General features: G+C 46.3%; 1 protein-coding gene across 1 annotated transcript in view; it reads right to left on the reverse strand.

The window, feature by feature from the left end:
• The window catches only part of LOC121579137 (E3 ubiquitin-protein ligase RNF43), a 199,904-nt gene that overhangs the window by 55,203 nt on the left and 118,267 nt on the right, over positions 1 to 26,434 (reverse strand). Inside the window, exon 2 of the mRNA XM_041893458.2 lies at positions 9,027 to 9,149. Coding sequence (XP_041749392.2) covers positions 9,027 to 9,149 — 123 coding nt within the window. The remainder of the gene's footprint in view (positions 1 to 9,026; positions 9,150 to 26,434) is intronic.

The raw sequence follows: 26,434 nt of genomic DNA on the forward strand, positions 1-26,434 counted from the left end.
GCTTTGCAAACTCTTGGCATGCTTTTCCAACAGTCTTGAAGGAGTTCCCACATATGCTGAGCACTTGTTGGCTGCTTTTCCTTCACTCTGCGGTCCAACTCATCCCAAACCATCTCAATTGGGTTGAGGTCGGGTGATTGTGGAGGCCAGGTCATCTGATGCAGCACTCCATCACTCTCCTTTGTCAAATAGCCCTTACACAGCCTGGAGGTGTGTTGGGTCATTGTCCTGTTGAAAAACAAATGATTGTCCCACTAAGCGCAAACCAGATGGGATGGCGTATCGCTGCAGAATGCTGTGGTAGCCATGCTGGTTAAGTGTGCCTTGAATTCTAAATAAATCAGACAGTGTCACCAGCAAAGCACCCCCACACCATAACACCACCTCCTCCATGCTTCACGTGGGAACCACACATGTGGAGATCATCCGTTCACCTACTCTGCGTCTCACAAAGACACGGCAGCTGGAACCAAAAATCTCAAATTTGGACTCATCAGACCAAAGGACAGATTTCCACCAGTCTAATGTCCATTGCTCGTGTTTCTTGGCCCAAGCAAGTCTCTTCTTATTATTGGTGTCCTTTAGTAGTGGTTTCTTTGCAGCAATTCGACCATGAAGGCCTGATTCACACAGTCTCTTCTGAACAGTTAATGTTGAGATGTGTTTGTTACTTGATCTCTGTGAAGCATTTATTTGGGCTGCAATCTGAGGTGCAGTTAACTCTAATGAATGTATCCTCTGCAGAAGAGGTAACTCTGGGTCTTCCTTTCCTGTGGCAGTCATCATGAGAGCCAGTTTCATCGTAGCGCTTAATGGTTTTTGCGACTGCACTTGAAGAAATTTTCAAAGTTCTTGAAATTTTCCAGATTGACTGACCTTCATGTCTTGAAGTATTGATGGGACTGTCATTTCTCTTTGCTTATTTGAGCTATTCTTGCCATAATATGGACTTGGTCTTTTACCAAATAGAGCTATCTTCTGTATACCACCCCTACCTTGTCACAACACAACTGATTGGTTCAAATGCATTAAGAAGGAAATCAATTCTACAAATTAACTTTTAACAAGGCACCTGTTAATTGAAATGCATTCCAGGTGACTACCTCATGAAGCTAGTTGAGAGAATGCTAAGAGTGTGCAAAGCTGTCATCAAGGCACTAGGGCGTCTTCCTGTAACTACCTCCTGTCACTAGGACTCATCTTCCTGTAACTACCTCCTGTCACTAGGACTCATCTTCCTGTAACTACCTCCTGTCACTAGGTCTAGTCTTCCTGTAGCTACCTCCTGTCACTAGGACTCATCTTCCTGTAACTACCTCCTGTCACTAGGTCTAGTCTTCCTGTAACTACCTCCTGTCACTAGGACTCATCTTCCTGTAACTACCTCCTGTCACTAGGGCTAGTCTTCCTGTAACTACCTCCTGTCACTAGGGCTAGTCTTCCTGTAACTACCTCCTGTCACTAGGTCTAGTCTTCCTGTAGCTACCTCCTGTCACTAGGTCTAGTCTTCCTGTAACTACCTCCTGTCACTAGGTCTAGTCTTCCTGTAACTACCTCCTGTCACTAGGTCTAGTCTTCCTGTAGCTACCTCCTGTCACTAGGGCGTCTTCCTGTAACTACCTCCTGTCACTAGGTCTAGTCTTCCTGTAACTACCTCCTGTCACTAGGGCTAGTCTTCCTGTAGCTACCTCCTGTCACTAGGGCTAGTCTTCCTGTAGCTACCTCATGTCACTAGGGCTAGTCTTCCTGTAGCTACCTCATGTCACTAGGACTAGTCTTCCTGTAACTACCTCCTGTCACTAGGTCTAGTCTTCCTGTAACTACCTCCTGTCACTAGGTCTAGTCTTCCTGTAGCTACCTCCTGTCACTAGGGCTAGTCTTCCTGTAGCTACCTCCTGTCACTAGGGCTAGTCTTCCTGTAGCTACCTCATGTCACTAGGGCTAGTCTTCCTGTAGCTACCTCATGTCACTAGGACTAGTCTTCCTGTAGCTACCTCCTGTCACTAGGGCTAGTCTTCCTGTAGCTACCTCCTGTCACTAGGGCTAGTCTTCCTGTAGCTACCTCCTGTCACTAGGGCGTCTTCCTGTAGCTACCTGCTGTCACTAGGTCTAGTCTTCCTGTAACTACCTCCTGTCACTAGGACTAGACTTCCTGTAGCTACCTCCTGTCACTAGGGCGTCTTCCTGTAGCTACCTGCTGTCACTAGGTCTAGTCTTCCTGTAACTACCTCCTGTCACTAGGACTATACTTCCTGTAGCTACCTCCTGTCACTAGGGCTAGTCTTCCTGTAACTACCTCCTGTCACTAGGGCTAGTCTTCCTGTAGCTACCTCCTGTCACTAGGGCTAGACTTCCTGTAGCTACCTCCTGTCACTAGGGTGTCTTCCTGTAGCTACCTCCTGTCACTAGGGCTAGTCTTCCTGTAGCTACCCCCTGTCACTAGGGCGTCTTCCTGTAACTACCTCCTGCCACTATGGCTAGTCTTCCTGTAGCTACTTCCTAGGACTAGACTTCCTGTAGCTACCTCACGTCACTAGGACTAGACTTCCTGTAGCTACCTCCTGTCACTAGGGCGTCTTCCTGTAGCTACCTCCTGTCACTAGGGCATCTTCCTGTAGCTACCCCCTGTCACTAGGGCTAGTCTTCCTGTAGCTACTTCCTAGGACTAGACTTCCTGTAGCTACCTCCTGTCACTAGGGCTAGACTTCCTGTAGCTACCTCCTGTCACTAGGGCGTCTTCCTGTAGCTACCTCCTGTCACTAGGGCTAGTCTTCCTGTAGCTACCCCCTGTCACTAGGGCTAGTCTTCCTGTAGCTACTTCCTAGGACTAGACTTCCTGTAGCTACCTCCTGTCACTAGGACTAGACTTCCTGTAGCTACCTCCTGTCACTAGGGCTAGTCTTCCTGTAGCTACCTCCTGTCACTAGGGCTAGTCTTCCTGTAACTACCTCCTGTCACTAGGGCTAGTCTTCCTGTAGCTACCTCCTGTCACTAGGGCTAGTCTTCCTGTAACTACCTCCTGTCACTAGGGCTAGTCTTCCTGTAGCTACCTCCTGTCACTAGGGCTAGTCTTCCTGTAGCTACCTCCTGTCACTAGGGCTAGTCTTCCTGTAACTACCTCCTGTCACTAGGTCTAGTCTTCCTGTAGCTACCTCATGTCACTAGGGCTAGTCTTCCTGTAGCTACCTCCTGTCACTAGGGCTAGACTTCCTGTAGCTACCTCCTGTCACAAGGGCTAGTCTTCCTGTAACTACCTCATGTCACTAGGGCTAGTCTTCCTGTAGCTACCTCATGTCACTAGGGCTAGACTTCCTGTAGCTACCTCCTGTCACTAGGGCTAGACTTCCTGTAGCTACCTCCTGTCACTAGGACTAGACTTCCTGTAGCTACTTCCTTGAGAGCACAGACAGTAGCATGGGATCACACACACACACACACACACACACACACACACACAGGTGTACTCAGGCACACCCACACACAAATGTACACGCACGCAAGCACAGACACACACTTCACTCTGCTTTTTAATGCACCAGTTAAAGGCCAGTGGATTACTGTACAAGCAGGTCAAAAGGCCTTTTCATCAAATAAGAGGAAGAATCAATAAAGAAAGACATTCTATGGGAGGGAGACAACAAGCCCAGACGTGACAGCCAGAACAACCCATCCTTCTACAGAGCAATGAGCTTTTCGGTTTTCCCAGAAGAACGTAGCTACTCTTAATACTGGTGTTTACTTCATAAAACGCAGCTTTGTGGATCGGCCGTCTGCTAGAGGAGGAAGCTTAGGAGTTTAGACTTTAGGAATATTACCACTGTTTGTCCAATCCAGCTCCACTGTGTCTACAAGGAGAGGTAGTTCCATTCATTCCAAACTGAACCCGTCATGACTTATGCCATGTTTAATGATATCTGAGTGAGACCGACTTACAAAATCAATGAGGGCCCCCTGGAAGTCAGCGGCCCTGGGCACGTGCCCTGCGTGCCCGGTCAGTATTCGGGCCATGATTACTGCAAATTTAGATAACTGGCTAGACTAACTTACCAATCTAAATTGGTAGCTGACAACTTACACCTCGTGTATTCTACTATTCTAACTCTCAACAATAAGTTGAGACCCCGACTGAGTTTGGGGGGGGCCCTTGCAGCCAGGGGGCCCTAAGCGACTGCTTATGGCTGGAGCCGGCCCTGGTTAGAAGGAGACGTTTACTACAGCAGAGCCCCATCCATAAGAGATAAAGTCTGATTGTAATGAAATGTTTGGCATCCTTTCAGCTCAGCCTTGGGCCTTAAAAAGCTCTTCTCAAAAGGAATTGTGATATCCAAGCTCCAAACTGGAGAAAAAATACAACTTTTCAGAGGACATTTGAGTAAAAAGTCACCACAAATCAGGAAAGGAATGTAGCACGTCCCTGAGGTGCACAGTGTCTGTCGCCAAGGATAGACTACAATGTAACCTTATCCCCCCAAGGTTCATAGCTGCTTCACTTTGTTTGCTTAAAGGTCTATTCTGAGCGGTGTGCGGTGGTGGCGGGTGCAACGTAGGGCTCTGTGGCCGACCAACCCACGTCCCGTCTGTGTATCTGTAGATCTGACTGCCAGGCCCGGGCTGCACTGTAAACAAACTGATCTGACTGCAACATGGGCTATGGCTGCCGGGGAACAGACTACGCAGATATGTGGGCTAAACACGGGGCAACAATATGTTCCCAGTTGTATGTATTTATCAGACATTTATTTGATCATTTACAAAATATTGATCAACGTGAACACTCATGAGAAATAAAGGTGAGACATAATTTGACAGAACATGTTTTATTTGAGCCATAAGCCCAATGTAGGCATCTGGCCACCCTACAGTGTGCAGGACACCATTGATTCATACAATTTCTAACACTCATCTCCCGTCCAAACGCTTGAAAAAAACAAAACAATACAAAGTAACAACGTGTGATGTCACGTAAAAGTGAATGACTTAGGCTTTAAGAAATGCAACCAACTACAGACATTGATGGGCAGGGGGAGCAGGAGAGGAGGGGGACCCATGTACCCCGCTTCAATCAAGCAGCCTTCAGTCACCCACTTGGCTTCAGTCACTCTCTCACTGGGCAGACAGGGGTCCTGGGATGGACAGCTCAGGCCTCTCTCACTGGGCAGATGGACAGATCAGACCTCTCTCACTGGGCAGACAGGGGTCCTGGGATGGACAGCTCAGGCCTCTCTCACTGGGCAGATGTACAGATCAGACCTCTCTCACTGGGCAGACAGGGGTCCTGTGATGGACAGCTCAGGCCTCTCTCACTGGGCAGATGGACAGATCAGACCTCTCTCACTGGGCAGATGGACAGATCAGACCTCTCTCACTGGGCAGACAGGGGACCTGGGATGGACAGCTCACACTGCTTCCCCTCATAAGGCGCTGGATCAAGGGTGACCTCGTTGAAGAGGAGATCCAGGAGCCTGTAAAAAAAAAAAGTTTGTTAAATGGGTAGTGAATTTCATTTCCTTTTATTTTTTTATGTTCTGAGTTATGACGCTATCAATTCGTTTATGTAGTGATCTACTCATTCTACAATGTGTTTTCTGGTATTTCTGAAGTACTCAATTTGAAATATGCAATATTTGGTTGTGCACTTTTTGGTGAAACTTTTCAATGGAATGTGTGGCCCTGAAACAAATAACTGTGATTTACAGTATGTTGCGTCTATCTTCGCAGCATATCCCCCCTTCTTTGCCTTGGGGAAGCTGCTGCGGTGGCTGCCTGGGAAGCTGTGCGGTGGCTGCCTGGGAAGCTGCTGCGGTGGCTGCCTGGGAAGCTGCTGCGGTGGCTGCCTGGGAAGCTGCTGCGGTGGCTGCCTGGGAAGCTGTGCGGTGGCTGCCTGGGAAGCTGCTGCGGTGGCTGCCTGGGAAGCTGCTGCGGTGGCTGCCTGGGAAGCTGCTGCGGTGGCTGCCTGGGAAGCTGCTGCGGTGGCTGCCTGGGAAGCTGCTGCGGTGGCTGCCTGGGAAGCTGCTGCGGTGGCTGCCTGGGAAGCTGCTGCGGTGGCTGCCTGGGAAGCTGTGCGGACAGAGTATATGTTGAATCTTCTAAAACGTCTAACGTCTTGATGATAGTGGAAAGACAAAAAAGAGATGCACAGTGAAATAATGATCCTGATAATAATACACCCCCCCCCCCTCCTCCTAATCACGATTAGCTGTAACTGGAAGACAACAACCCAAATCAAATCAATCACATTTTATTTGTCACATACACATGTTTAGCAGATGTTATTGCAGGTGTAGCGAAATGCTTCTGTTTCTAGCTCCAACAATGCACTATATCTAACAATTCACAAAGATACACACAACCTAAAATTAAAATAATGGAATTAAGGAATATATAAATATTAGGATGAGCAATGTCGGAGTGGCATAGACTAAAATACAGTAGAATAGAATACATATGAGATGAGTAAAGCAAAAATATGTAAACATCATTAGAGTGACTAGTGTTCCATTATTAAAGTGGCCAGTGATTTCAGGTCTATGTATATGGGGCAGCAGCCTCTAAGGTGCAGGGTTACGTAACAACCGGGTGGAAGCCACCTAGTGATGCCACACAATGGAATGGCAAACTATGATTTTCAGGAGTATTTACAAATACTATACACACCGCAACTCCTTTGTGTCAACATTATTTCGTGTCACCTGTGTACTGGCATTTCTCAAGACTCAATGTAGGGGGGCTTAGGGGTGGAAGAACAACGACTATCAGGTGTGTTACAGAAAATATACCGTACACAAGTCAAAGCAGCCAAAGTTACAACCACTGTGTCAGACTCATCAAACTCGGATACTTACATTATGGTCAGCGCTGGCAAGATCCACTGATCCACTGTTAATGATGGTACAGCATCCGTCTTCAGGATTGGCTTCCTGGCAAGACCCATCAAATGTCCTCCCCAATTGATAAAGCAACTTCGCTCGAAATGTGCACCGCACACGCGTGACATGATCGTAATATCCGGTGCAGCCTGTCCACCCGAAATGAAAAGCAGCCACTGCTGTCGGATGTCTTCATTTTCCGGAAAACGTTAAATTAACACTTTGGCATCCAGCCACAACACTGTGTGCTTTTCCCGCTTGCTAGCTAACAGTCATATCATATATGTTACCAGTATCGTTCTACCAAGTTCAGCTTCAGCTATTTTACGGTTTGTAAACAAAGCATATTACATATTTAAATGAGTTAAGATGATAAAACGCTATCATTAGTGTATAAAATGTCCATCATTACATAACGTTACATAATGCCGCCTTAATCCAAGCGTTTGACATGGGGGGAGGGGACCAGTAACTTTATGATCAACTTTCTCAATGTACCAGCTACAATAATTTTTTCATACTTGGGTCAACCTACTATGAACTGGTTTCATCCAAATATCATCAAATTTGATCAAAAACATGATTTTCACTGTTCCGGGAACTTTAGTTTAGATTGTAAGAAAACAACATGTTCATGGAAAACAAACGGATGTTACTAATTCATGGCCATGGTAAAGGACAGACTACACAGCATCACAGACAGAGGTTGGCTAAACAAACATGAATATAAGTATGTCGGGTTGCAACATTCTGGTAACTTTCCTAAAATTCCCTGGTTGTCCAGAAATCCTGGATTTTCATTTTAGTCATTTAGCAGACAATCGTATCCAGAGCGATTTACAGCAGTGAGTATACATTTTTCATACTGATCCCTCATGGGAAATGAACCCACAACCCTGGCGTTGCAAGCGCATTGCTCTACCGACTGAGCTACAGAGGACTATATCCCTCCTGATTCCGGCAATCTTCAAACCAGGATTTCTGGAAAACCTGAGGATTTTGGGAACTTTACCAGATTTTTGCAACCCTACAAGTATTTATATCTAACTATCTAAAACATTTAATTCATATTCAGGAAAACTTCTACAGATGTAGCCACTAAAACCCCATTAATTCAGACATGAATAAGAGGAGAACCTAAACGCTGGTTTACAGCATTATATAGTTTTCACCGAGCACCCAAACAACAGGAGTATATCACCACTTCTGATCTCAAAGTATATCTGCTACCACTGAGGGAGACGGGGAGGCCTCTAGCCCTCCGGACTACAAGCAACAGGCTTTTGTTCAAGGGCCCCTCTGCATGAGGGCGAGACCTTGGTTTGTTTAAGGGACAACACAGTGTGGCCATTAAAGCTTGAATCAACGTTTTTTTGTCAGTCAGTCTGCAGTGACTCAGTTATTCCAACATTCTATGTTTTTGCAGAACAATTAAGTACGGGTCCTGGGTATGACTAGTGACAGCTGTGGCCTCAGCGCCTCACATCCAGCGCCAGGAAGCAGGAGGCTCTCTGCACCCCCCCACCCCACCACCACCATCACATCCCTTAACTCTCAGAGATCACAGCCATGGCAGCATAGCATTCTCAAAATCATATTCAAGGCCTGCCAACATTCTACATTCTATTAACTCTCACAGTCACCCCTTCTCCAATCTGTATCTTTAAAGCACCGTGGGTCTAGGAGTGGACAGAAGGCCAGGGGAAGGCCAGGGGAAGGCCAGGGGAAGGCCAGGGGAAGGCCAGGGGAAGGCCAGGGGAAGGCCAGGGGAAGGCCAGGGGAAGGCCAGGGGAAGGCCAGGGGAAGGCCAGGGGAAGGCCAGGGGAAGGCCAGGGGAAGGCCAGGGGGAAAGGTGTAGCTGTCCATTCAAATGGATATGGTCATCTTTAACGACCAAGACACACATACAATACACAATCATAAAGAAATAGCAGACAACCAGTGTAATGCTACACAGCACAGAACATTTCATAAAGTTTCCGTCCGTTGTACGGCAGTATGTTACTGAGCCTCAAATAATCTTGGGGGAGGCCAGACATGGCCCGGCGAAGACAGCACTTCACTTCGATAAGATACTTATTCAACTATTCAACTGAATCATTGCCACCACTCAAACCTCCCATAGCTCTTCCACAGTATGCATGTGTACAATGGTCTTACCTTGTCGAGCAGGGGCAGACACTGATGCACCTTGCGCTCCGGACTCTCCAGCTTGACGATGCTGATGAAGTCTGACTCCTGGCGCTCATCTTCACTGGTGTTGCATAGGGATAGAGGGTGGGACTGGAGAGCGAGCGAGCGAGAGAGAGAGAGAGAGAGAGAGAGAGAGAGAGAGAGAGAGAGAGAGAGAGAGAGAGAGAGAGAGAGAGAGAGAGAGGGTATTTAGAACCAAACCAGGGGTTTAAATCCAACCCAGACATTTAACCAAACCAGGCGTTAGAACCAAACCAGATGTTTTACCTAACCAGGGGTTTAGAAACAAACCAGACATTTAACTAAACAGTACAGTATGAAGATATCAACAGAGCAACATAATATTATAATAGTAAGGTGGGCTCACTCATTTAACACAAAACACAGCTCAGGTGGTAAGGGTAGGTAACAACACATCTGCCACACTGATCCTCAACACGGGGGACCCTCAGGGGTGCGTGCTTAGCCCCCTCCTGTACTCCCTGTTCACCCACGACTGCGTGGCCAAGCACGACTCCAACACCATCATTAACTTTGCTGACGACACAACAGTGGTAGGCCTGATCACCGACAACGATGAGACAGCCTATAGGGAGGAGGTCAGAGATAACAACCTCTCCCTCAACGTGATCAAGACAAAGGAGCTGATTGTGGACTATAGGGCCCCCATTCACATCAACGGGGCTGTAGTGTAGCGTGTCGAGAGTTTCAAGTTCCTTGGTGTCCACATCACCAACAAACTATCATGGTCCAAACACACCAAGACAGTCGTGAAGAGGGCACGACAACACCTTTTCCCCCTCAGGAGACAGAAAAGATTTGGCATGGGTCCCCAGATCCTCACAAAGTTCTACAGCTGCACCATCGAGAGCATCCTGACCGGTTGCATCACTGCCTGGTATGGCAACTGCTCAGCATCCAACAAGCTTCCTGCCATCCAGGACCTATACACTAGGCGGTGTCAGAGGAAGGCCCAAAAAATTGTCAAAGACTCCAGTCACCCAAGTCATAGATTGTTCTCTCTGCTACAGCACAGCAAGCGGTACCGGAGCGCCAAGTCTAGGTCCAAAAGGCTCCTTAACAGCTTCTACCCCCAAGCCATAAGACTGCTGAACAATTAATCAAATGGCCACCCGGACTATTTACATTGACCCCCCTTTGTTTTTACGCTGCTGCTACTCACTGTTTATTGTCTATGCAAAGTCACTTTACCCCTACCTACATGTACATATTACCTCGACTAACCTGTACCCCCCGCACATTGACTCGGTACCGGTACCCCCTGTATATAGCCTCGTTATTACCTCGACTAACCTGTACCCCCCGCACATTGACTCGGTACCGGTACCCTCCTGTATATAGCTTCGGTATTGTTATTTTATTGTGTTACTTTTTATTTAATTTTTTACTTTAGTTTATTTAGTAAATATTTTCTTAACTAGATTTCTTGAACTGCATTGTTGGTTAAGGTCTTGTAAGTAATCATTTCACGGTGAGGTCTACACCTGTTGTATTCGGCGCATGTGACAAATACAATTAGATTTGATTTGAATATGTTGTGGACTGAATTGGCTGCTAGCTGTCCATGATGATGAGGTATGGTTGATATACTGCTCTTCCTGTAGTTCCTTATCAAAGACTACAGTAGATAATACTACAGTAAGAGAAGACTACAGTAAGAGAGACTACAGTAAGAGAAGACTACAGTAAGAGAGACTACAGTAAGAGAAGACTACAGTAAGAGAAGACTACAGTAAGAGAACACTACAGTAGAGAAAACTACAATAGAGAAGACTACAGTAGAGAAGACTACAGTAAGAGAAGACTACAGTAAGAGAAGATTACAGTAAGAGATCTGTAGAGAAAATAAAATCCAACTAGAAGAGCTCTCCTCCTCTCCTCTCCTCTCCTCTCCTCTCCTCTCTCCTCTCCTCTCCTCTCCTCTCCTCTCCTCAGCCGCTTTCCCTCAACATGACAGGGGCTCATTCATTCACACACAAACACACACAAACACACACAGAACAGTGGACTGTTAAAATACACCACCTTTGAACAGCAGGCATGGCATAACTGGTGGTGGTGGTGGAGCTGAAGCCTTGAATGCCCTCCCTGCCAGTGCCTGGTCACACACAATATAGGGAGGTGGCTGAGACAGAGGAAAGGACTGGTACAGTATAGCTATATAACTGAATAGTGACACAATGTAAATAAGCCTTCGGCCTTGATTTTGTTTTTATCATATATCATTGTAATGTATGACTATGTCTCCGGCTGGAGCAACTCTACAAAAAAAAAAAGAAAAAAAAAAAGAAGCCTTCTGGAGTTTGTCATTTCCACTTTGAAATTTCAGACTTGATTTTCCCTTACGTAAAAAGTATCAACCCCATACAAAAATGTCCATTCATTTATAATCCACATAATCATTTCCATTTCCTGTTGCTGGATTATTTTCCTGCTGTAGCAAACTGGCTCAATTGAAGATCCTACATCCGTACATGTATTTTTAATTGTCAAATAAAATCCAATCGAAAAGACGATACTGTCACATTTCAGAGAAATAAAAGATCAAGGCTTCATGGTACTGCCCAGGAACACCCCTTAGCCATGGTATATTCAAATTCACTACATACCACATTCCCTCGGGTCTTATCGCTTCAATAGCATAGAACTTCAGTACACAATCAACCCTATGGATAAACTGACTGAAAGGGAGATGTTCAGTTTAGCTCATCCTCTCATTCCATTCATGTAAAGCTAAAGCTAGCAGGGAACTAGGAGCTAGTCTCTGGTTGGAACATCTGATCCCCTCTGAAAGGGAGGAGACAGAAAACGGCTGTATTTAAGAGCTCCAGGGGATATTAGAGCTCCAGGGGATATTAGAGCTCCAGGGGATATTAGAGCTCCAGGGGATATTAGAGCTCCAGGGGATATTAGAGCTCCAGGGGATATTAGAGCCCAAGGGGATATTAGAGCTCCAGGGGATATTAGAGCTCCAGGGGATATTAGAGCTCCAGGGGATATTAGAGCTCCAGGGGATATTAGAGCCCAGGGGATATTAGAGCCCCAGGGGATATTAGAGCTCCAGGGGATATTAGAGCTCCAGGGGATATTAGAGCCCAGGGGATATTAGAGCCCAGGGGATATTAGAGCTCCAGGGATATTAGAGCTCCAGGGGATATTAGAGCCCAAGGGGATATTAGAGCCCCAGGGGATATTAGAGCTCCAGGGGATATTAGAGCTCCAGGGGATATTAGAGCTCCAGGGGATATTAGAGCTCCAGGGGATATTAGAGCTCCAGGGGATATTAGAGCTCCAGGGGATATTAGAGCTCCAGGGGATATTAGAGCCCAGGGGATATTAGAGCTCCAGGGATATTAGAGCTCCAGGGGATATTAGAGCTCCAGGGGATATTAGAGCTCCAGGGATATTAGAGCCCAGGGGATATTAGAGCTCCAGGGATATTAGAGCTCCAGGGGATATTAGAGCTCCAGGGGATATTAGAGCTCCAGGGGATATTAGAGCTCCAGGGATATGCTCCAGGGATATTAGAGCTCCAGGGATATTAGAGCTCCAGGGGATATTAGAGCTCCAGGGGATATTAGAGCTCCAGGGGATATTAGAGCTCCAGGATGGGCCCAGGGATATTAGAGCCCAGGGGATATTAGCCCAGGATAGAGCCAGGGATATTAGAGCTCCAGGGATATTAGAGCCCAGGCTAGAGCCAGGGATATTAGAGCCCAAGGGGATATTAGAGCCCAGGGGGATATTAGAGCCCAGGGATCCAGGGATATTAGAGCTCCAGGACCAATTAGAGCCCAGGGGATATTAGAGCTCCAGGGGATATTAGAGCTCCAGGGGATATTAGAGCTCCAGGGGATATTAGAGCTCCAGGGGATATTAGAGCTCCAGGGGATATTAGCCATGTTTAGTCAGTCAGTCGTACTGTCACGACATGACACAGACGACAACCAAGTGGAGAGACTAGGGGTCAGGGAATGGGATGGGCAACGCGTCCTTTCTATAACACAACAACTCTCTCTTCTACCCCAGCACCCACTCTCTCTTCTACCCCAGCACCCACTCTCTCTTCTACCCCAGCACCCACTCTCTCTTCTACCCCAGCACCCACTCTCTCTTCTACCCCAGCACCCACTCTCTCTTCTACCCCAGCACCCACTCTCTCTTCTACCCCAGCACCCACTCTCTCTCTTCTACCCCAGCACCCACTCTCTCTTCTACCCCAGCACCCACTCTCTCTTCTACCCCTGAACCAACTCTCTCCTCTACTCCAGAACCCACTCTCTCTTCTACCCCAGCACCCACTCTCTCTTCTACCCCTGAACCAACTCTCTCTTCTACTCCAGAACCCACTCTCTCTTCTACCCCAGCACCCACTCTCTCTTCTACCCCAGCACCCACTCTCTCTTCTACCCCAGAACCCACTCTCTCTTCTACCCCAGCACCAACTCTCTCTTCTACTCCAGAACCCACTCTCTCTTCTACCCCAGCACCAACTCTCTCTTCTACTCCAGAACCCACTCTCTCTTCTACCCCAGCACCCACTCTCTCTTCTACCCCTGAACCAACTCTCTCTTCTACCCCTGAACCAACTCTCTCTTCTACCCCAGCACCCACTCTCTCTTCTACCCCAGCACCCACTCTCTCTTCTACCCCAGCACCCACTCTCTCTTCTACCCCTGAACCAACTCTCTCTTCTACCCCAGCACCCACTCTCTCTTCTACCCCAGCACCCACTCTCTCTTCTACCCCAGCACCCACTCTCTCTTCTACCCCAGCACCCACTCTCTCTTCTACCCCAGCACCCACTCTCTCTTCTACCCCAGCACCCACTCTCTCTTCTACCCCAGCACCCACTCTCTCTTCTACCCCAGCACCCACTCTCTCTTCTACCCCAGCACCAACTCTCTCTTCTACTCCAGAACCCACTCTCTCTTCTACCCCAGCACCCACTCTCTCTTCTACCCCAGAACCCACTCTCTCTTCTACCCCTGAACCAACTCTCTCTTCTATCCCAGCACCCACTCTCTCTTCTACCCCAGCACCCACTCTCTCTTCTACCCCAGCACCCACTCTCTCTTCTACCCCAGCACCCACTCTCTCTTCTACCCCAGCACCCACTCTCTCTTCTACCACAGCACCCACTCTCTTTCTACCCCAGCACCCACTCTCTTCTACCCCAGCACCCACTCTCTTCTCTACCCCCAGAACCCACTCTCTCTTCTACCCCAGCACCCACTCTCTCTTCTACCACAGCACCCACTCTCTCTTCTACCCCAGCACCCACTCTCTCTTCTACCCCAGCACCCACTCTCTCTTCTACCCCAGCACCCACTCTCTCTTCTACCCCTGAACCAACTCTCTCTTCTACCCCAGCACCCACTCTCTCTTCTACCCCTGAACCAACTCTCTCTTCTACCCCAGCACCCACTCTCTCTTCTACCCCAGCACCCACTCTCTCTTCTACCCCAGCACCCACTCTCTCTTCTACCCCAGAACCCACGAGGTGGTACCTCCTTGTGCAGCCCCTCCCCAAGCCTCCCCCCGCTCGGGGTCCCCCAGCCTCTCCCAACTGGTCCCTTCATGTGGCTGTGGGCTCACTGGGCTGAGGTCATGGAACCATAAGACTCCCCCTGATCTGATCTGATCTCATCCAGCCCCAACGGAAATCCCTAAATTAAAAAGACACAGGGGTGACAGCTGGCACGGAACCCCGAAGCTAGAGGGATAGGGGGACTGACGTCATGAGTCATACAGGTCTGTAGTGAGAGAGAGAGAGAGAGAGAGAGAGAGAGAGAGAGAGAGAGAGAGAGAGAGAGAGAGAGAGAGAGAGAGAAGGAGAGACAGAGACACACAGAGAGGGAGAGAGAGAGAGAGAGAGAGAGAGAGAGAGAGAGAGAGAGAGAGAGAGAGAGAGAGAGAGAGAGAGCATGACAAAACCTATTCCCCCTAAGGAAACGGAAAATATTTGGCATGGGTCCTCAGATCCTCAAAAGGTTCTACAGCTGCACCATCGAGAGCATCCTGACTGGTTGCATCACTGCCTGGTATGGCAACTGCTCTGCCTCCGACCGCAAGGCACTACAGAGGGTAGTGCGTACGGCCCAGTACATCACTGGGGTCAAGCTTCCTGCCATCCAGGACCTACAGTGTGGAGAACAAGTATTTGATACACTGCCGATTTTGCAGGTTTTCCTACTTACAAAGCATGTAGAGGTCTGTAATTTTTATCATAGGTACACTTCAACTGTGAGAGACGGAATCTAAAACAAAAATCCAGAAAATCACATTGTATGATTTTTAAGTAATTAATTTGCATTTTATTGCATGACATAAGTATTTGATACATCAGAAAAGCAGAACTTAATATTTGGTACAGAAACCTTTGCTTGTAATTACAGAGATCATACGTTTCCTGTAGGTCTTGACCAGGTTTGCACACACTGCAGCAGGGATTTTGGCCCACTCGTCCATACAGACCTTCTCCAGATCCTTCAGGTTTCGGGGCTGTCGCTGGGCAATATGGACTTTCAGCTCCCTCCAAAGATTTTCTATTGGGTTCAGGTCTGGAGACTGGCTAGGCCACTCCAGGACCTTGAGATGCTTCTTCCGGAGCCACTCCTTAGTTGCCCTGGCTGTGTGTTTCGGGTTGTTGTCATGCTGGAAGACCCAGCCACGATCCCCATTCAATGCTCTTACTGAGGGAAGGAGGTTGTTGGCCAAGATCTCGTGATACATGGCCCCATCCATCCTCCCCTCAATACGGTGCAGCCGTCCTGTCCCCTTTGCAGAAAAGCATCCCCAAAGAATGATGTTTCCACCTCCATGGAGTGGAGTTTAGACCAAAAAGCTATATTTTTGTCTCATCAGACCACATGACCTTCTCCCATTCCTCCTCTGGATCATCCAGATGGTCATTGGCAAACTTCAGACGGGCCTGGACATGCACTGGCTTGAGCAGGGGGACCTTGCGTGCACTGCAGGATTTTAATCCATGACGGCGTAGTGTGTTACTAATGGTTTCTTTGAGACTGTGGTCCCAGCTCTCTTCAGGTCATTGACCAGGTCCTGCCGTGTAGTTCTGGGCTGATCCCTCACCTTCCTCATGATCATTGATGCCCCACGAGGTGAGATCTTGCATGGAGCCCCAGACCGAGGGTGATTGACCGTCATCTTGAACTTCTTCCATTTTTCTAATAATTGCGCCAACAGTTGTTGCCTTCTCACCAAGCTGCTTGCCTATTGTCCTGTAGCCCATCCCAGCCTTGTGCAGGTCTACAATTGTATCCCTGATGTCCTTACACAGCTCTCTGGTCTTGGCCATTGTGGAGAGGTTGGAGTCTGTTTGATTGAGTGTGTGGACAGGTGTCTTTATACAGGTAACGAGTTCAAACAGGTGCAGTTAATACAGGTAATGAGTGGAGAACAGGAGGGCTTCTTAAAGAAAACTAACAGGTCTGTGAGAGCCGGAATTCTTACTGGTTGGTAGGTGATCAAATACTTACAGTGGGGGAAAAAAGTATCTTAGTCAGCCACCAATTGTGCAAGTTCTCCCACTAAAAAGATGAGAGAGGCCTGTAATTTTCATCATAGGTACACGTCAACTATGACAGACAAAATGAGAAAAAAAATCCTGAAAATCACATTGTAGGATTTTTAATGAATTTATTTGCAAATTATGGTGGAAAATAAGTATTTGGTCAATAACAAAAGTTTCTCAATACTTTGTTATATACCCTTTGTTGGCAATGACACAGGTCAAACGTTTTCTGTAAGTCTTCACAAGGTTTTCACACACTGTTGCTGGTATTTTGGCCTATTCCTCCATGCAGATCTCCTCTAGAGCAGTGATGTTTTGGGGCTGTCGCTGGGCAACACGGACTTTCAACTCCCTCCAAAGATTTTCTATGGGGTTGAGATCTGGAGACTGGCTAGGCCACTCCAGGACCCTGAAATGCTTCTTACGAAGCCACTCCTTCGTTGCCCGGGAGGTGTGTTTGGGATCATTGTCATGCTGAAAGACCCAGCCACGTTTCATCTTCAATGCCCTTGCTGACGGAAGGAGGTTTTCACTCAAAATCTCACGATACATGGCCCCATTCATTCTTTCCTTTACACGGATCAGTTGTCCTGGTCCCTTTGCAGAAAAACACCTCCAAAGCATGTTGTTTCCACCCCCATGCTTCACAGTAGGTATGGTGTTCTTTGGATGCAACTCAGCATTCTTTGTCCTCCAAACACGACGAGTTGAGTTTTTACCAAAAAGTTATATTTTGGTTTCATCTGACCATATGACATTCTCCCAATCCTCTTCTGGATCATCCAAATGCACTCTAGCAAACTTCAGACGGGCTTGGACATGTACTGGCTTAAGCAGGGGGACACATCTGGCAATGCAGGATTTGAGTCCCTGGCGGCGTAGTGTGTTACTGATGGTAGGCTTTGTTACTTTGGTCCCAGCTCTCTGCAGGTCATTCACTAGGTCCCCCGTGTGGTTCTGGGATTTTTGCTCACCGTTCTTGTGATCATTTTGACCTACGGGGTGAGATCTTGCGTGGAGCCCCAGATCGAGGGAGATTATCAGTGGTCTTGTATGTCTTCCATTTCCTAATAATTGCTCCCACAGTTGATTTCTTCAAACCAAGCTGCTTACCTATTGCAGATTCAGTCTTCCCAGCCTGGTGCAGGTCTACAATTTTGTTTCTGGTGTCCTTTGACAGCTCTTTGGTCTTGGCCATAGTGGAGTTTGGAGTTTGACTGTTTGAGGTTGTGGACAGGTGTCTTTTATACTGATAACAAGTTCAAACAGGTGCCATTAATACAGGTAATGAGTGGAGGACAGAGGAGCCTCTTAAAGAATAAGTTACAGGTCTGTGAGAGCCAGAAATCTTGCTTGTTTGTAGGTGACCAAATACTTATTTTCCACCATAATTTGCGAATAAATTCATTAAAAATCCTACAATGTGATTTTCTGGATATTTTTTTCTCAATTTGTCTGTCATAGTTGACGTGTACCTATGATGAAAATTACAGGCCTCTCTCATCTTTTTAAGTGGGAGAACTTGCACAATTGGTGGCTGACTAAATACTTTTTTCCCCACTGTATGTCATGCAATAAAATGCAAATTAATTACTTAAAAATCATACAATGTGATTTTCTGGATTTTTGTTTTAGATTCCGTCTCTCACAGTTGAAGTGTACCTATGATACAAATGACAGACCTCTACATGCTTTGTAAGTAGGAAAACCTGCAAAATCGGCAGTGTATCAAAATCTCCCCACTGTATATACCAGGCGGTGTCAGAGGAAGGCCCTAAAAATTGTCAAAGATTCCAGCCACCATAGCCAAAGACTGTTCTCTCTGCTACCGCATGGCAAGCAGTACCGGAGCGCCAAGTCTAGGTCCAAGAGGCTTCTAAACAGCTTCTACCCCCAAGCCATAAGACTCCTGAACATCTAATCAAATGGCTACCCAGACTATTTGCATTGCCACCCCCCCCAACACTCTTTTACGCTGCTGCTACTGTCTGTTTATTATCTATGCATAGTCACTTTAATAACTCTACCTACATGTACATATTACCTCAATTACCTCGACTAACCCGTGCCCCCGCACATTGACTCGGTACCGGTACCCCCTGTATATAGCCTCGCTATTGTTATTTTTACTGCTTCTCTTTAATTATTATTTTGTATTATTTTATATTGTATTTTTGTGTGATTTTCTTCGGTTTTCTTTCTTAAAACTGCATTGTTGGTTAAGTAAGCAAGCATTTCACTGTAAGGTCTACACCTGTTGTATTTGACGCATGTGACAAATAACATTTGATTTGATTTGATCAACAGACACACCGCCCAGACCAGTGAGACACTCTCCCAGACCTGCGGGACCCCCAACCGGACCTACACATAGAGGACCCCCGCCAAGAGGACCTACATCCAGACCACAGCACCACCAGCCACATCCACACCCCCACCCCCACCCCAACCAATTAACACACCTCCAAGTCAACCATGCCCACACCCCATTTAGGCCCCCTCAGATCAGACCTATGCCCCTCCTACCGCAAAGAGGGCCTCAACATGAAAGTCACATACGCCCAGGCCATGAGCAGGCAAACAGGCCCAACCCCAACTCTTACACAAGGCAAAGCCGATGGCATGTACCAGATGCTCAGAAGGCTCTGCTCACTATTACTGGCCTGAGGCCAAACCACACGACTAACAACATTAGACAATTTATGGAACACAAAGCCTTCACTATTTCATCCTGGAATATCCAAGGCCTGAGGTCATCTGCCTTTGGCCTAAAGAGCAGGAACCTGGACTTCACCAAAGAAATTGGAAATACAGACATTGTCATCCTACAAGAAACACGGTAAAGAGGAGATGGACCCACTGGTTGTCCTCTAGGTCACAGAGAGCTGGTAGTCCCATCCACCAAACTACCAGGTGTGAAACAGGGAAGGGACTCAGGGGGTATGCTAATTTGTCATAGAGCAGACCTAACTTACTCTATTAAATAAATAAAAACAGGAACATTTTACATTTGGCTAGAAAATCAAAAGGAAATAATCTCAACAGAGAAAAATGTCCTCCTGTGTGCTACCTATATCCCCCCACTAGAATCCCCATACTTTAATGAAGACAGCTTCTACATCCTGGAGGGGGAAATCGATTATTTCCGGACCCAGGGACATGTACTAGTGTGTGGCGACCTAAATGCCAGAACTGGACAAGAACCTGACACCCTCAGCACACAGGGGGACAAACACCTACCTGGAGGTGACAGCATTCCCTCCCCCATATGCCCCCCTAGGCACAACTACGACAACATAACCAACAAAAACGGGTCACAACTCCTGCAGCTCTGTCGCATGCTGAATATGTACATAGTCAATGGTAGGCTTCGAGGGGACTCCTATGGTAGGTACACCTATAGCTCATCTCTTGGCAGTAGTACTGTAGACTACTTTATCACTGACCTCAACCCAGTCTCTCAGAGCATTCACGGTCAGCCCACTGACACCCCTATCAAATCACAGCGAAATCACAGTCTACTTGAACAGAGCAATACTCAATCATGAGGCATCAAAGCCAAAGGAACTGAATAATATTAAGAAATGCTATAGATGGAAGGAAAGTAGTGTCGAAACCTACCAAAAAAACAATTAGGCAACAACAAATTCAATCCCTTTTAGACAACTTCCTGGACAAAACTTTCCACTGTAATAGTGAAGGTGTAAACTTGACAGTAGAAAACCTAAACAGTATATTTGACCACTCAGCTTCCCGTTCAAATCTAAAAATCTCTAACAGAAAACCGAACAAAAGTAACAACAATGTCAAATGGTTTGATGAAGAATGCAAAAACCTAAGAAAGAAATTGAGAAACCTATCCAACCAAAAACATAGAGACCCAGAAAACCTGAGCCTACGTCTTCACTATGGTGAATCACTAAAACAATACAGAAATACACTACGGAAAAATAAGGAACAGCATGTCAGAAATCAGCTCAATGTAATTAAAGAATCCATAGACTCTAACCACTTCTGGGAAAATTGGAAAACACTAAACAAACAACAACACGAAGAGTTATCTATCCAAAACGGAGATGTATGGGTAAAACACTTCTCCAATCTTTTTGGCCCTATAACAAAGAAAAAAAAGAAAAAACATATACATGATCAAATACAAATCTTAGAATCAACTATTAAAGACTACCAGAACCCAAAAAGGCCTGTGGTGTTGATGGTATCCTCAATGAAATGATAAAATATACAGACCACAAATTCCAATTGGCTATACTTAAACTCTTTAACATCATCCTTAGCTCTGGCATTTTGTTTTACATTTTGTTTACATTTTGTTTATTTTTTTTTTGTCATTTAGCAGACGCTCTTATCCAGAGTGACTTACATGAGCAATTAGGGTTAAGTGCCTTGCTCAAGGGCACATCGACAGATTTTTCACCTAGTGAAAAGAACCAGCGACCTTTCGGTTACTGGCACAACGCTCTTAACCCCTAAGCTACCTGCCGCCCTGGCATCTTCCCCAATATTTAGAATCAAGGACTGATCACCCCAATCCACAAAAGTGGAGTCAAATTTGACCCCAATAACTGCCGTGGAATATGCGTCAACAGCAACCTTGGGATAATCCTCTGCATTATCATTAACAGCAGACTAGTTCATTTCCTCAGTGAAAACAATGTACTGAGCAAATGTCAAATTGGCTTTTTACCAAATTACCGTACGACAGACCATGTATTCACCCTGCACACCCTAAATGACAAACAAACAAAACAAAACAAAGGCAAAGTCTTCTCATGCTTTGTTGATTTCAAAAGAGCTTTTGACTCAATTTGGCATGAGGGTCTGCTATACAAATTGATGGAAAGTGGTGTTGGGGTAAAAACATACGACATTATCAAATCCATGTACACAAACAACAAGTGTGCGGTTAAAATTGGCAAAAAACACACACATTTCTTTCCACAGGGCCATGGGGTGAGACAGGGATGCAGTTTAAGCCACACCCTCTTCAACATACATATATCAAAGAATTGGTGAGGGCAATAGAACAGTCTGCAGCACCTGGCCTCACCCTACTAGAATCTGATGTCAAATGTCTACTGTTTGCTGATGATCTGGTGCTTCTGTCCCCAACCAAGGAGGGCCTACAGCAGCACCTAGATCTTCTGCACAGATTCTGTCAGACCTGGGCCCTGACTGTAAATCTCAGTAAGACAAAAATAATGGTGTTCTAAAAAAGGTCCAGTTGCCAGGACCACAAATACAAATTCCATCTAGACACCGTTGCCCTAAAGCAAACAAAAAACTATACATACCTCGGCCTAAACATCAGCGCCACAGGTAACTTCCACAAAGCTGTGAATGATCAGAGAGACAAGGCAAGAAGGGCCTTCTATGCCATCAAAAGGAACATAAAATTCGACATACCAATTAGGATCTGGCTCAAAATACTTGAATCAGTTATAGAACCCATTGCCCTTTATGGTTGTGAGGTCTGGGGTCCGTTCACCAACCAAATAATTCACAAAATGGGACAAACACCAAATTGAGACTCGCATGCAGAATTCTGCGAAAATATCCTCAGTGTACAATGTAAAACACCAAATATTGCATGCAGAGCAGAATTAGGCCGATACCCGCTAATGATCAAAATCCAGAAAAGAGCCGTTCAATTCTATAACAACTTAAAAGGAAGCAATTCCCAAACCTTCCATTACAAAGCCATCACCTACAGAGAGATGAACCTGGAGAAGAGTCCCCTAAGCAAACTGGTCCTGGGGCTCTGTTCACAAACACAAACAGACCCCACAGAGCCCCAGGGCAGCAACACAATTAGACCCAACCAAATCATGAGAAAATAAAAAAGAGAATTACTTGACACATTGGAAAGAATTAACAAAAAAAAAACAGAGCAAACTAGAATGCTATTTGGCCCTAAACAGAGAGTACACAGCGGCAGAATACCTGACCACTGTGACTGACGCAAACTTAAGGAAAGCTTTGACTATGTAAAGACTCAGTGAGCATAGCCTTGCTATTGAGAAAGGCTGCCGTAGGCAGACCTGGCTCTCAAGAGAAGACAGAATATGTGCACACTGCCCACAAAATGAGGTGGAAACTGAGCTGCACTTCCTAACTTCCTGCCAAATGTATGACCATATTAGAGACACATACTTCCCTCAGATTACACAGTCCCACAAAGAATTCGAAAACAAACCCAATTTTGATAAACTCCCTTATCTACTGGGTGAAAAACCACAGTGTGCCATCACAGCTGCAAGATTTGTGACCTGTTGCCACAAGAAAAGGGCAACCAGTGAAGAACAAACACCATTGTTAATTCAACCCATATTTATGTTTATTTATTTTCCCATTTGTACTTTAACTATTTGCACATCATTACAACACTGTACATAGACATAATATGACATTTGAAATGTCTTTATTCTTTTGGAACTTCTGATTTTAATGTTTACTGTTAATATTTATTGTTTAATTCACTTTTGTTTACTATCTACATCACTTGCTTTGGCAATGTTAACATATGTTTCCCATGCCAATAAAACCCTTAAATTGAAATTAAATTGAATAGAAATTGAATAGAATTGAGAGGGAGAGAGGGAGTGGGAGAGAGAGAGAGAGAGAGAGAGAGAGAGAGAGAGAGAGAGAGAGAGAGAGAGAGAGAGAGGGGGAGAGAGAGAGAGGGGTAGGGGGAGAGAGAGAGAGAGAGAGAAATAGTGAGAGAGAGGGAGATAGGGAGAGAGGGAGAGAGGAGAAAGTGAGAGAGAGAAAGAGAGAGAGGTAGGGAGAGAGGTAGATAGGGAGAGAGAGGGGGGAGAGAGAGAAAGAGGGAGAGAGCGAGAGGGAGAGAGAGAGGAGAAAGTGAGAGGAAGAGAGAGAGAGCGCAAGAGGGAGAGAGAGCAAGAGAGAGAGAACAAGAATGAGAGAAGAGAGGGAGAGACACATCAGACGTAAACGCACTAGGCACTAGTTTATGACTGGTTTATGACTGGTTTATGACTAGTTTATGACTGGTTTATGACTAGTTTATGACTGGTTTATGACTGGTTTATGACTGGTTTCTGACTAGTTTATGACTGGTTTATGACTGGTTTATGACTGGTTAATGACTAGTTTATGACTGGTTTATGACTGGTTTATGACTGGTTTATGACTGGTTTATGACTAGTTTATGACTGGTTTATGACTGGTTTATGACTGGTTTATGACTGGTTTATGACCGGTTTATGACTGATTCATGACTAGTTTATGACTGGTTTTGTCTAGTTTATGACTAGTTTATGACTAGTTTATGACCGGTTTATGACCGGTTTATGACTCGTTTATGACTGGTTTATGACTGGTTTATGACTAGTTTATGACTGATTTATGAGTAGTTTATGACTGGTTTATGACTGATTTATGACTAGTTTTGTCTAGTTTATGACTAGTTTATGTGCCACAACTGACTGATAGAATACAACAGACATCAGAGCAACGTAAGTAAAACAACAACACCATTGACTGATCATTACTGAGGGACACTTACAAGCCAAGAAGTCTGTCTGCACCACACCAGGGTTAGTCTTTCCATGTCCTGAGTGGCGCAGTGGTCTAAGGCACTGCATCGCAGTGCTAACTGTGCCACTAGAGATCCTGGTTCGAATCCAGGCTCTGTCGCAGCCGGCCGCGACCGGGAGACTCATGGGCGGCGCACAATTGGCCCAGCGTCGTCCAGGGTAGGGGAGGGAATGGCCGGCAGGGATGTAGCTCAGTTGATAGAGCATGGCGTTTGCAATGCCAGGGTTGTGGGTTCGATTCCCACGGGGGGCCAGTATAAAAAAATAAATAAAAAAATAATAATAATGTATTCACTAACTGTAAGTCGCTCTGGATAAGAGCGTCTGCTAAATGACTAAAATGTAAATGTAAATGTAATGTCTAATCTAAACAACACATGCTTACCAAATGGCACCCTATTTCCTATTCAGTGCACCACTTTTGATCAAGGCCTATAGGGGTAGAAAGCAGTGTACAATAGGGGATGGAGCTAACGTTTGGCCTTCAGAAGCAGATGCTGATGGGGTCGTCCCCAAAACACAACCCTAACAGAGGCTAAATCAGAGGGCAGGTATGTGTTTACAGCTCTCCCAGAGAGAACATTGTTAACTGGATGTGAACAGGGAGAGATGTTATTGTAAACAGAGGACAGAGACTGTAGTCAGAGCACACAGCTGGAGACGCACACATACATACGCACACACACACCCACGTCACACACACGTCACACACACACCCACGTCACACACACACACGCACATGTCGGGTCATATCCGCACCCCCCCAAAAGACCTTGCCCAACCTTCCGTAGCTGTGTTTCTGCCATACGACACATTGATAGAGGCTGCTACTGTTCAGCAGAGGGTCCTGTCCAGCAGGCCCAGTCTGAGGGTCCTGTCCAGCAGGCTCATTCTGAGGGCCCTGTCCAGCAGGCCCAGTCTGAGGGTCCTGTCCAGCAGGCCCAGTCTGAGGGTCCTGTCCAGCAGGCCCAGTCTGAGGGTCCTGTCCAGCAGGCCCAGTCTGAGGGTCCTGTCCAGCAGGCCCAGTCTGAGGGCCCTGTCCAGCAGGCCCAGTCTGAGGGTCCTGTCCAGCAGGCCCAGTCTGAGGGTCCTGTCCAGCAGGCCCAGTCTGAGGGTTCTGTCCCTGCCTGGTCTTTCCCAGGCTTGCCCTGAGACATGGCTATGTTCCTATGGCGCCATAGGACTCTAGTCTACAGCCCATAGAAGTCTGTAGAGCCATGTCTGAGGACGCTGCCTGATTCTGCCACGCTAACTCTGGGGCTACGTTACGGAGCCTGGCAGCTGCTTTCCCAATCCACGTTTACTAGGCCCAAATTAGAGACCCACAGCGGAACTTGGTCCTTAAACAAAGAAAAACAATACAAGTAAAAAAATAAAATAAAAAGACAACTACTACTCTGCCATCAACATCACCACGCCCTGATATAGTATAGGCTGAGGGGAACTTTGAGAAATAATATACCTATTCAGACATTTAGCAACTGGAACTCTGAAAAATATGAGGTCAAATCATGACGTCAATGATCTTCAGGTCAGAAAGTCGGAGCTCTACAAAGAGGCCTGAGTTCCCGAGTTGGAATTCTGAGTTGGATGACCATTCAAAACTATTTTTCCCAATCTGAGCTACTTTTTTTCAGAGTTCCCAGTTGTTGTGAACGCACTGAAGGCGGAAGTCGAAGATTTCCCAGTTCCCAGTTCCCAGTTCCCAGTTCCCAGATCCCAGATCCCAGTTCCCAGTTCCCAGATCCCAGTTCCCAGTTCCCAGTTCCCAGTTCCCAGTTCCCAGATCCCAGTTCCCAGATCCCAGTTCCCAGTTCCCAGATCCCAGTTCCCAGTTCCCAGTTCCCAGTTCCCAGTTCCCAGTTCCCAGTTCCCAGTTGTTTTGAACGGTTTCACTCTCTCTACTTGGATCCTTTTTATTGTACTGTCTATACCATACGATCATGTAACACACTGGTACTATGTTCACATGCAACACAACACCTAGCAATGTAACACACTGGTACTATGTTCACATGCAACACAACACCTAGCAATGTAACACATTGGTACTATGTTCACATGCAACACAACACCTAGCAATGTGGAAGTTGTGGAATTACTGATATAAAACTACTGACATCAAAATCTGTCCATAATCTGTCTAGAATATTTCCCTGTCCTTGTACTGAATGTTTCCAATACTTGCCAACTTCTCTAATCTACGCCTGCATTGAAGATTCTAACATGCTGTTGTTTCG

Source organism: Coregonus clupeaformis, chromosome 13 (genome assembly GCF_020615455.1).
Source record: "Coregonus clupeaformis isolate EN_2021a chromosome 13, ASM2061545v1, whole genome shotgun sequence".
NCBI classification, from domain to species: Eukaryota; Metazoa; Chordata; class Actinopteri; order Salmoniformes; family Salmonidae; genus Coregonus; species Coregonus clupeaformis.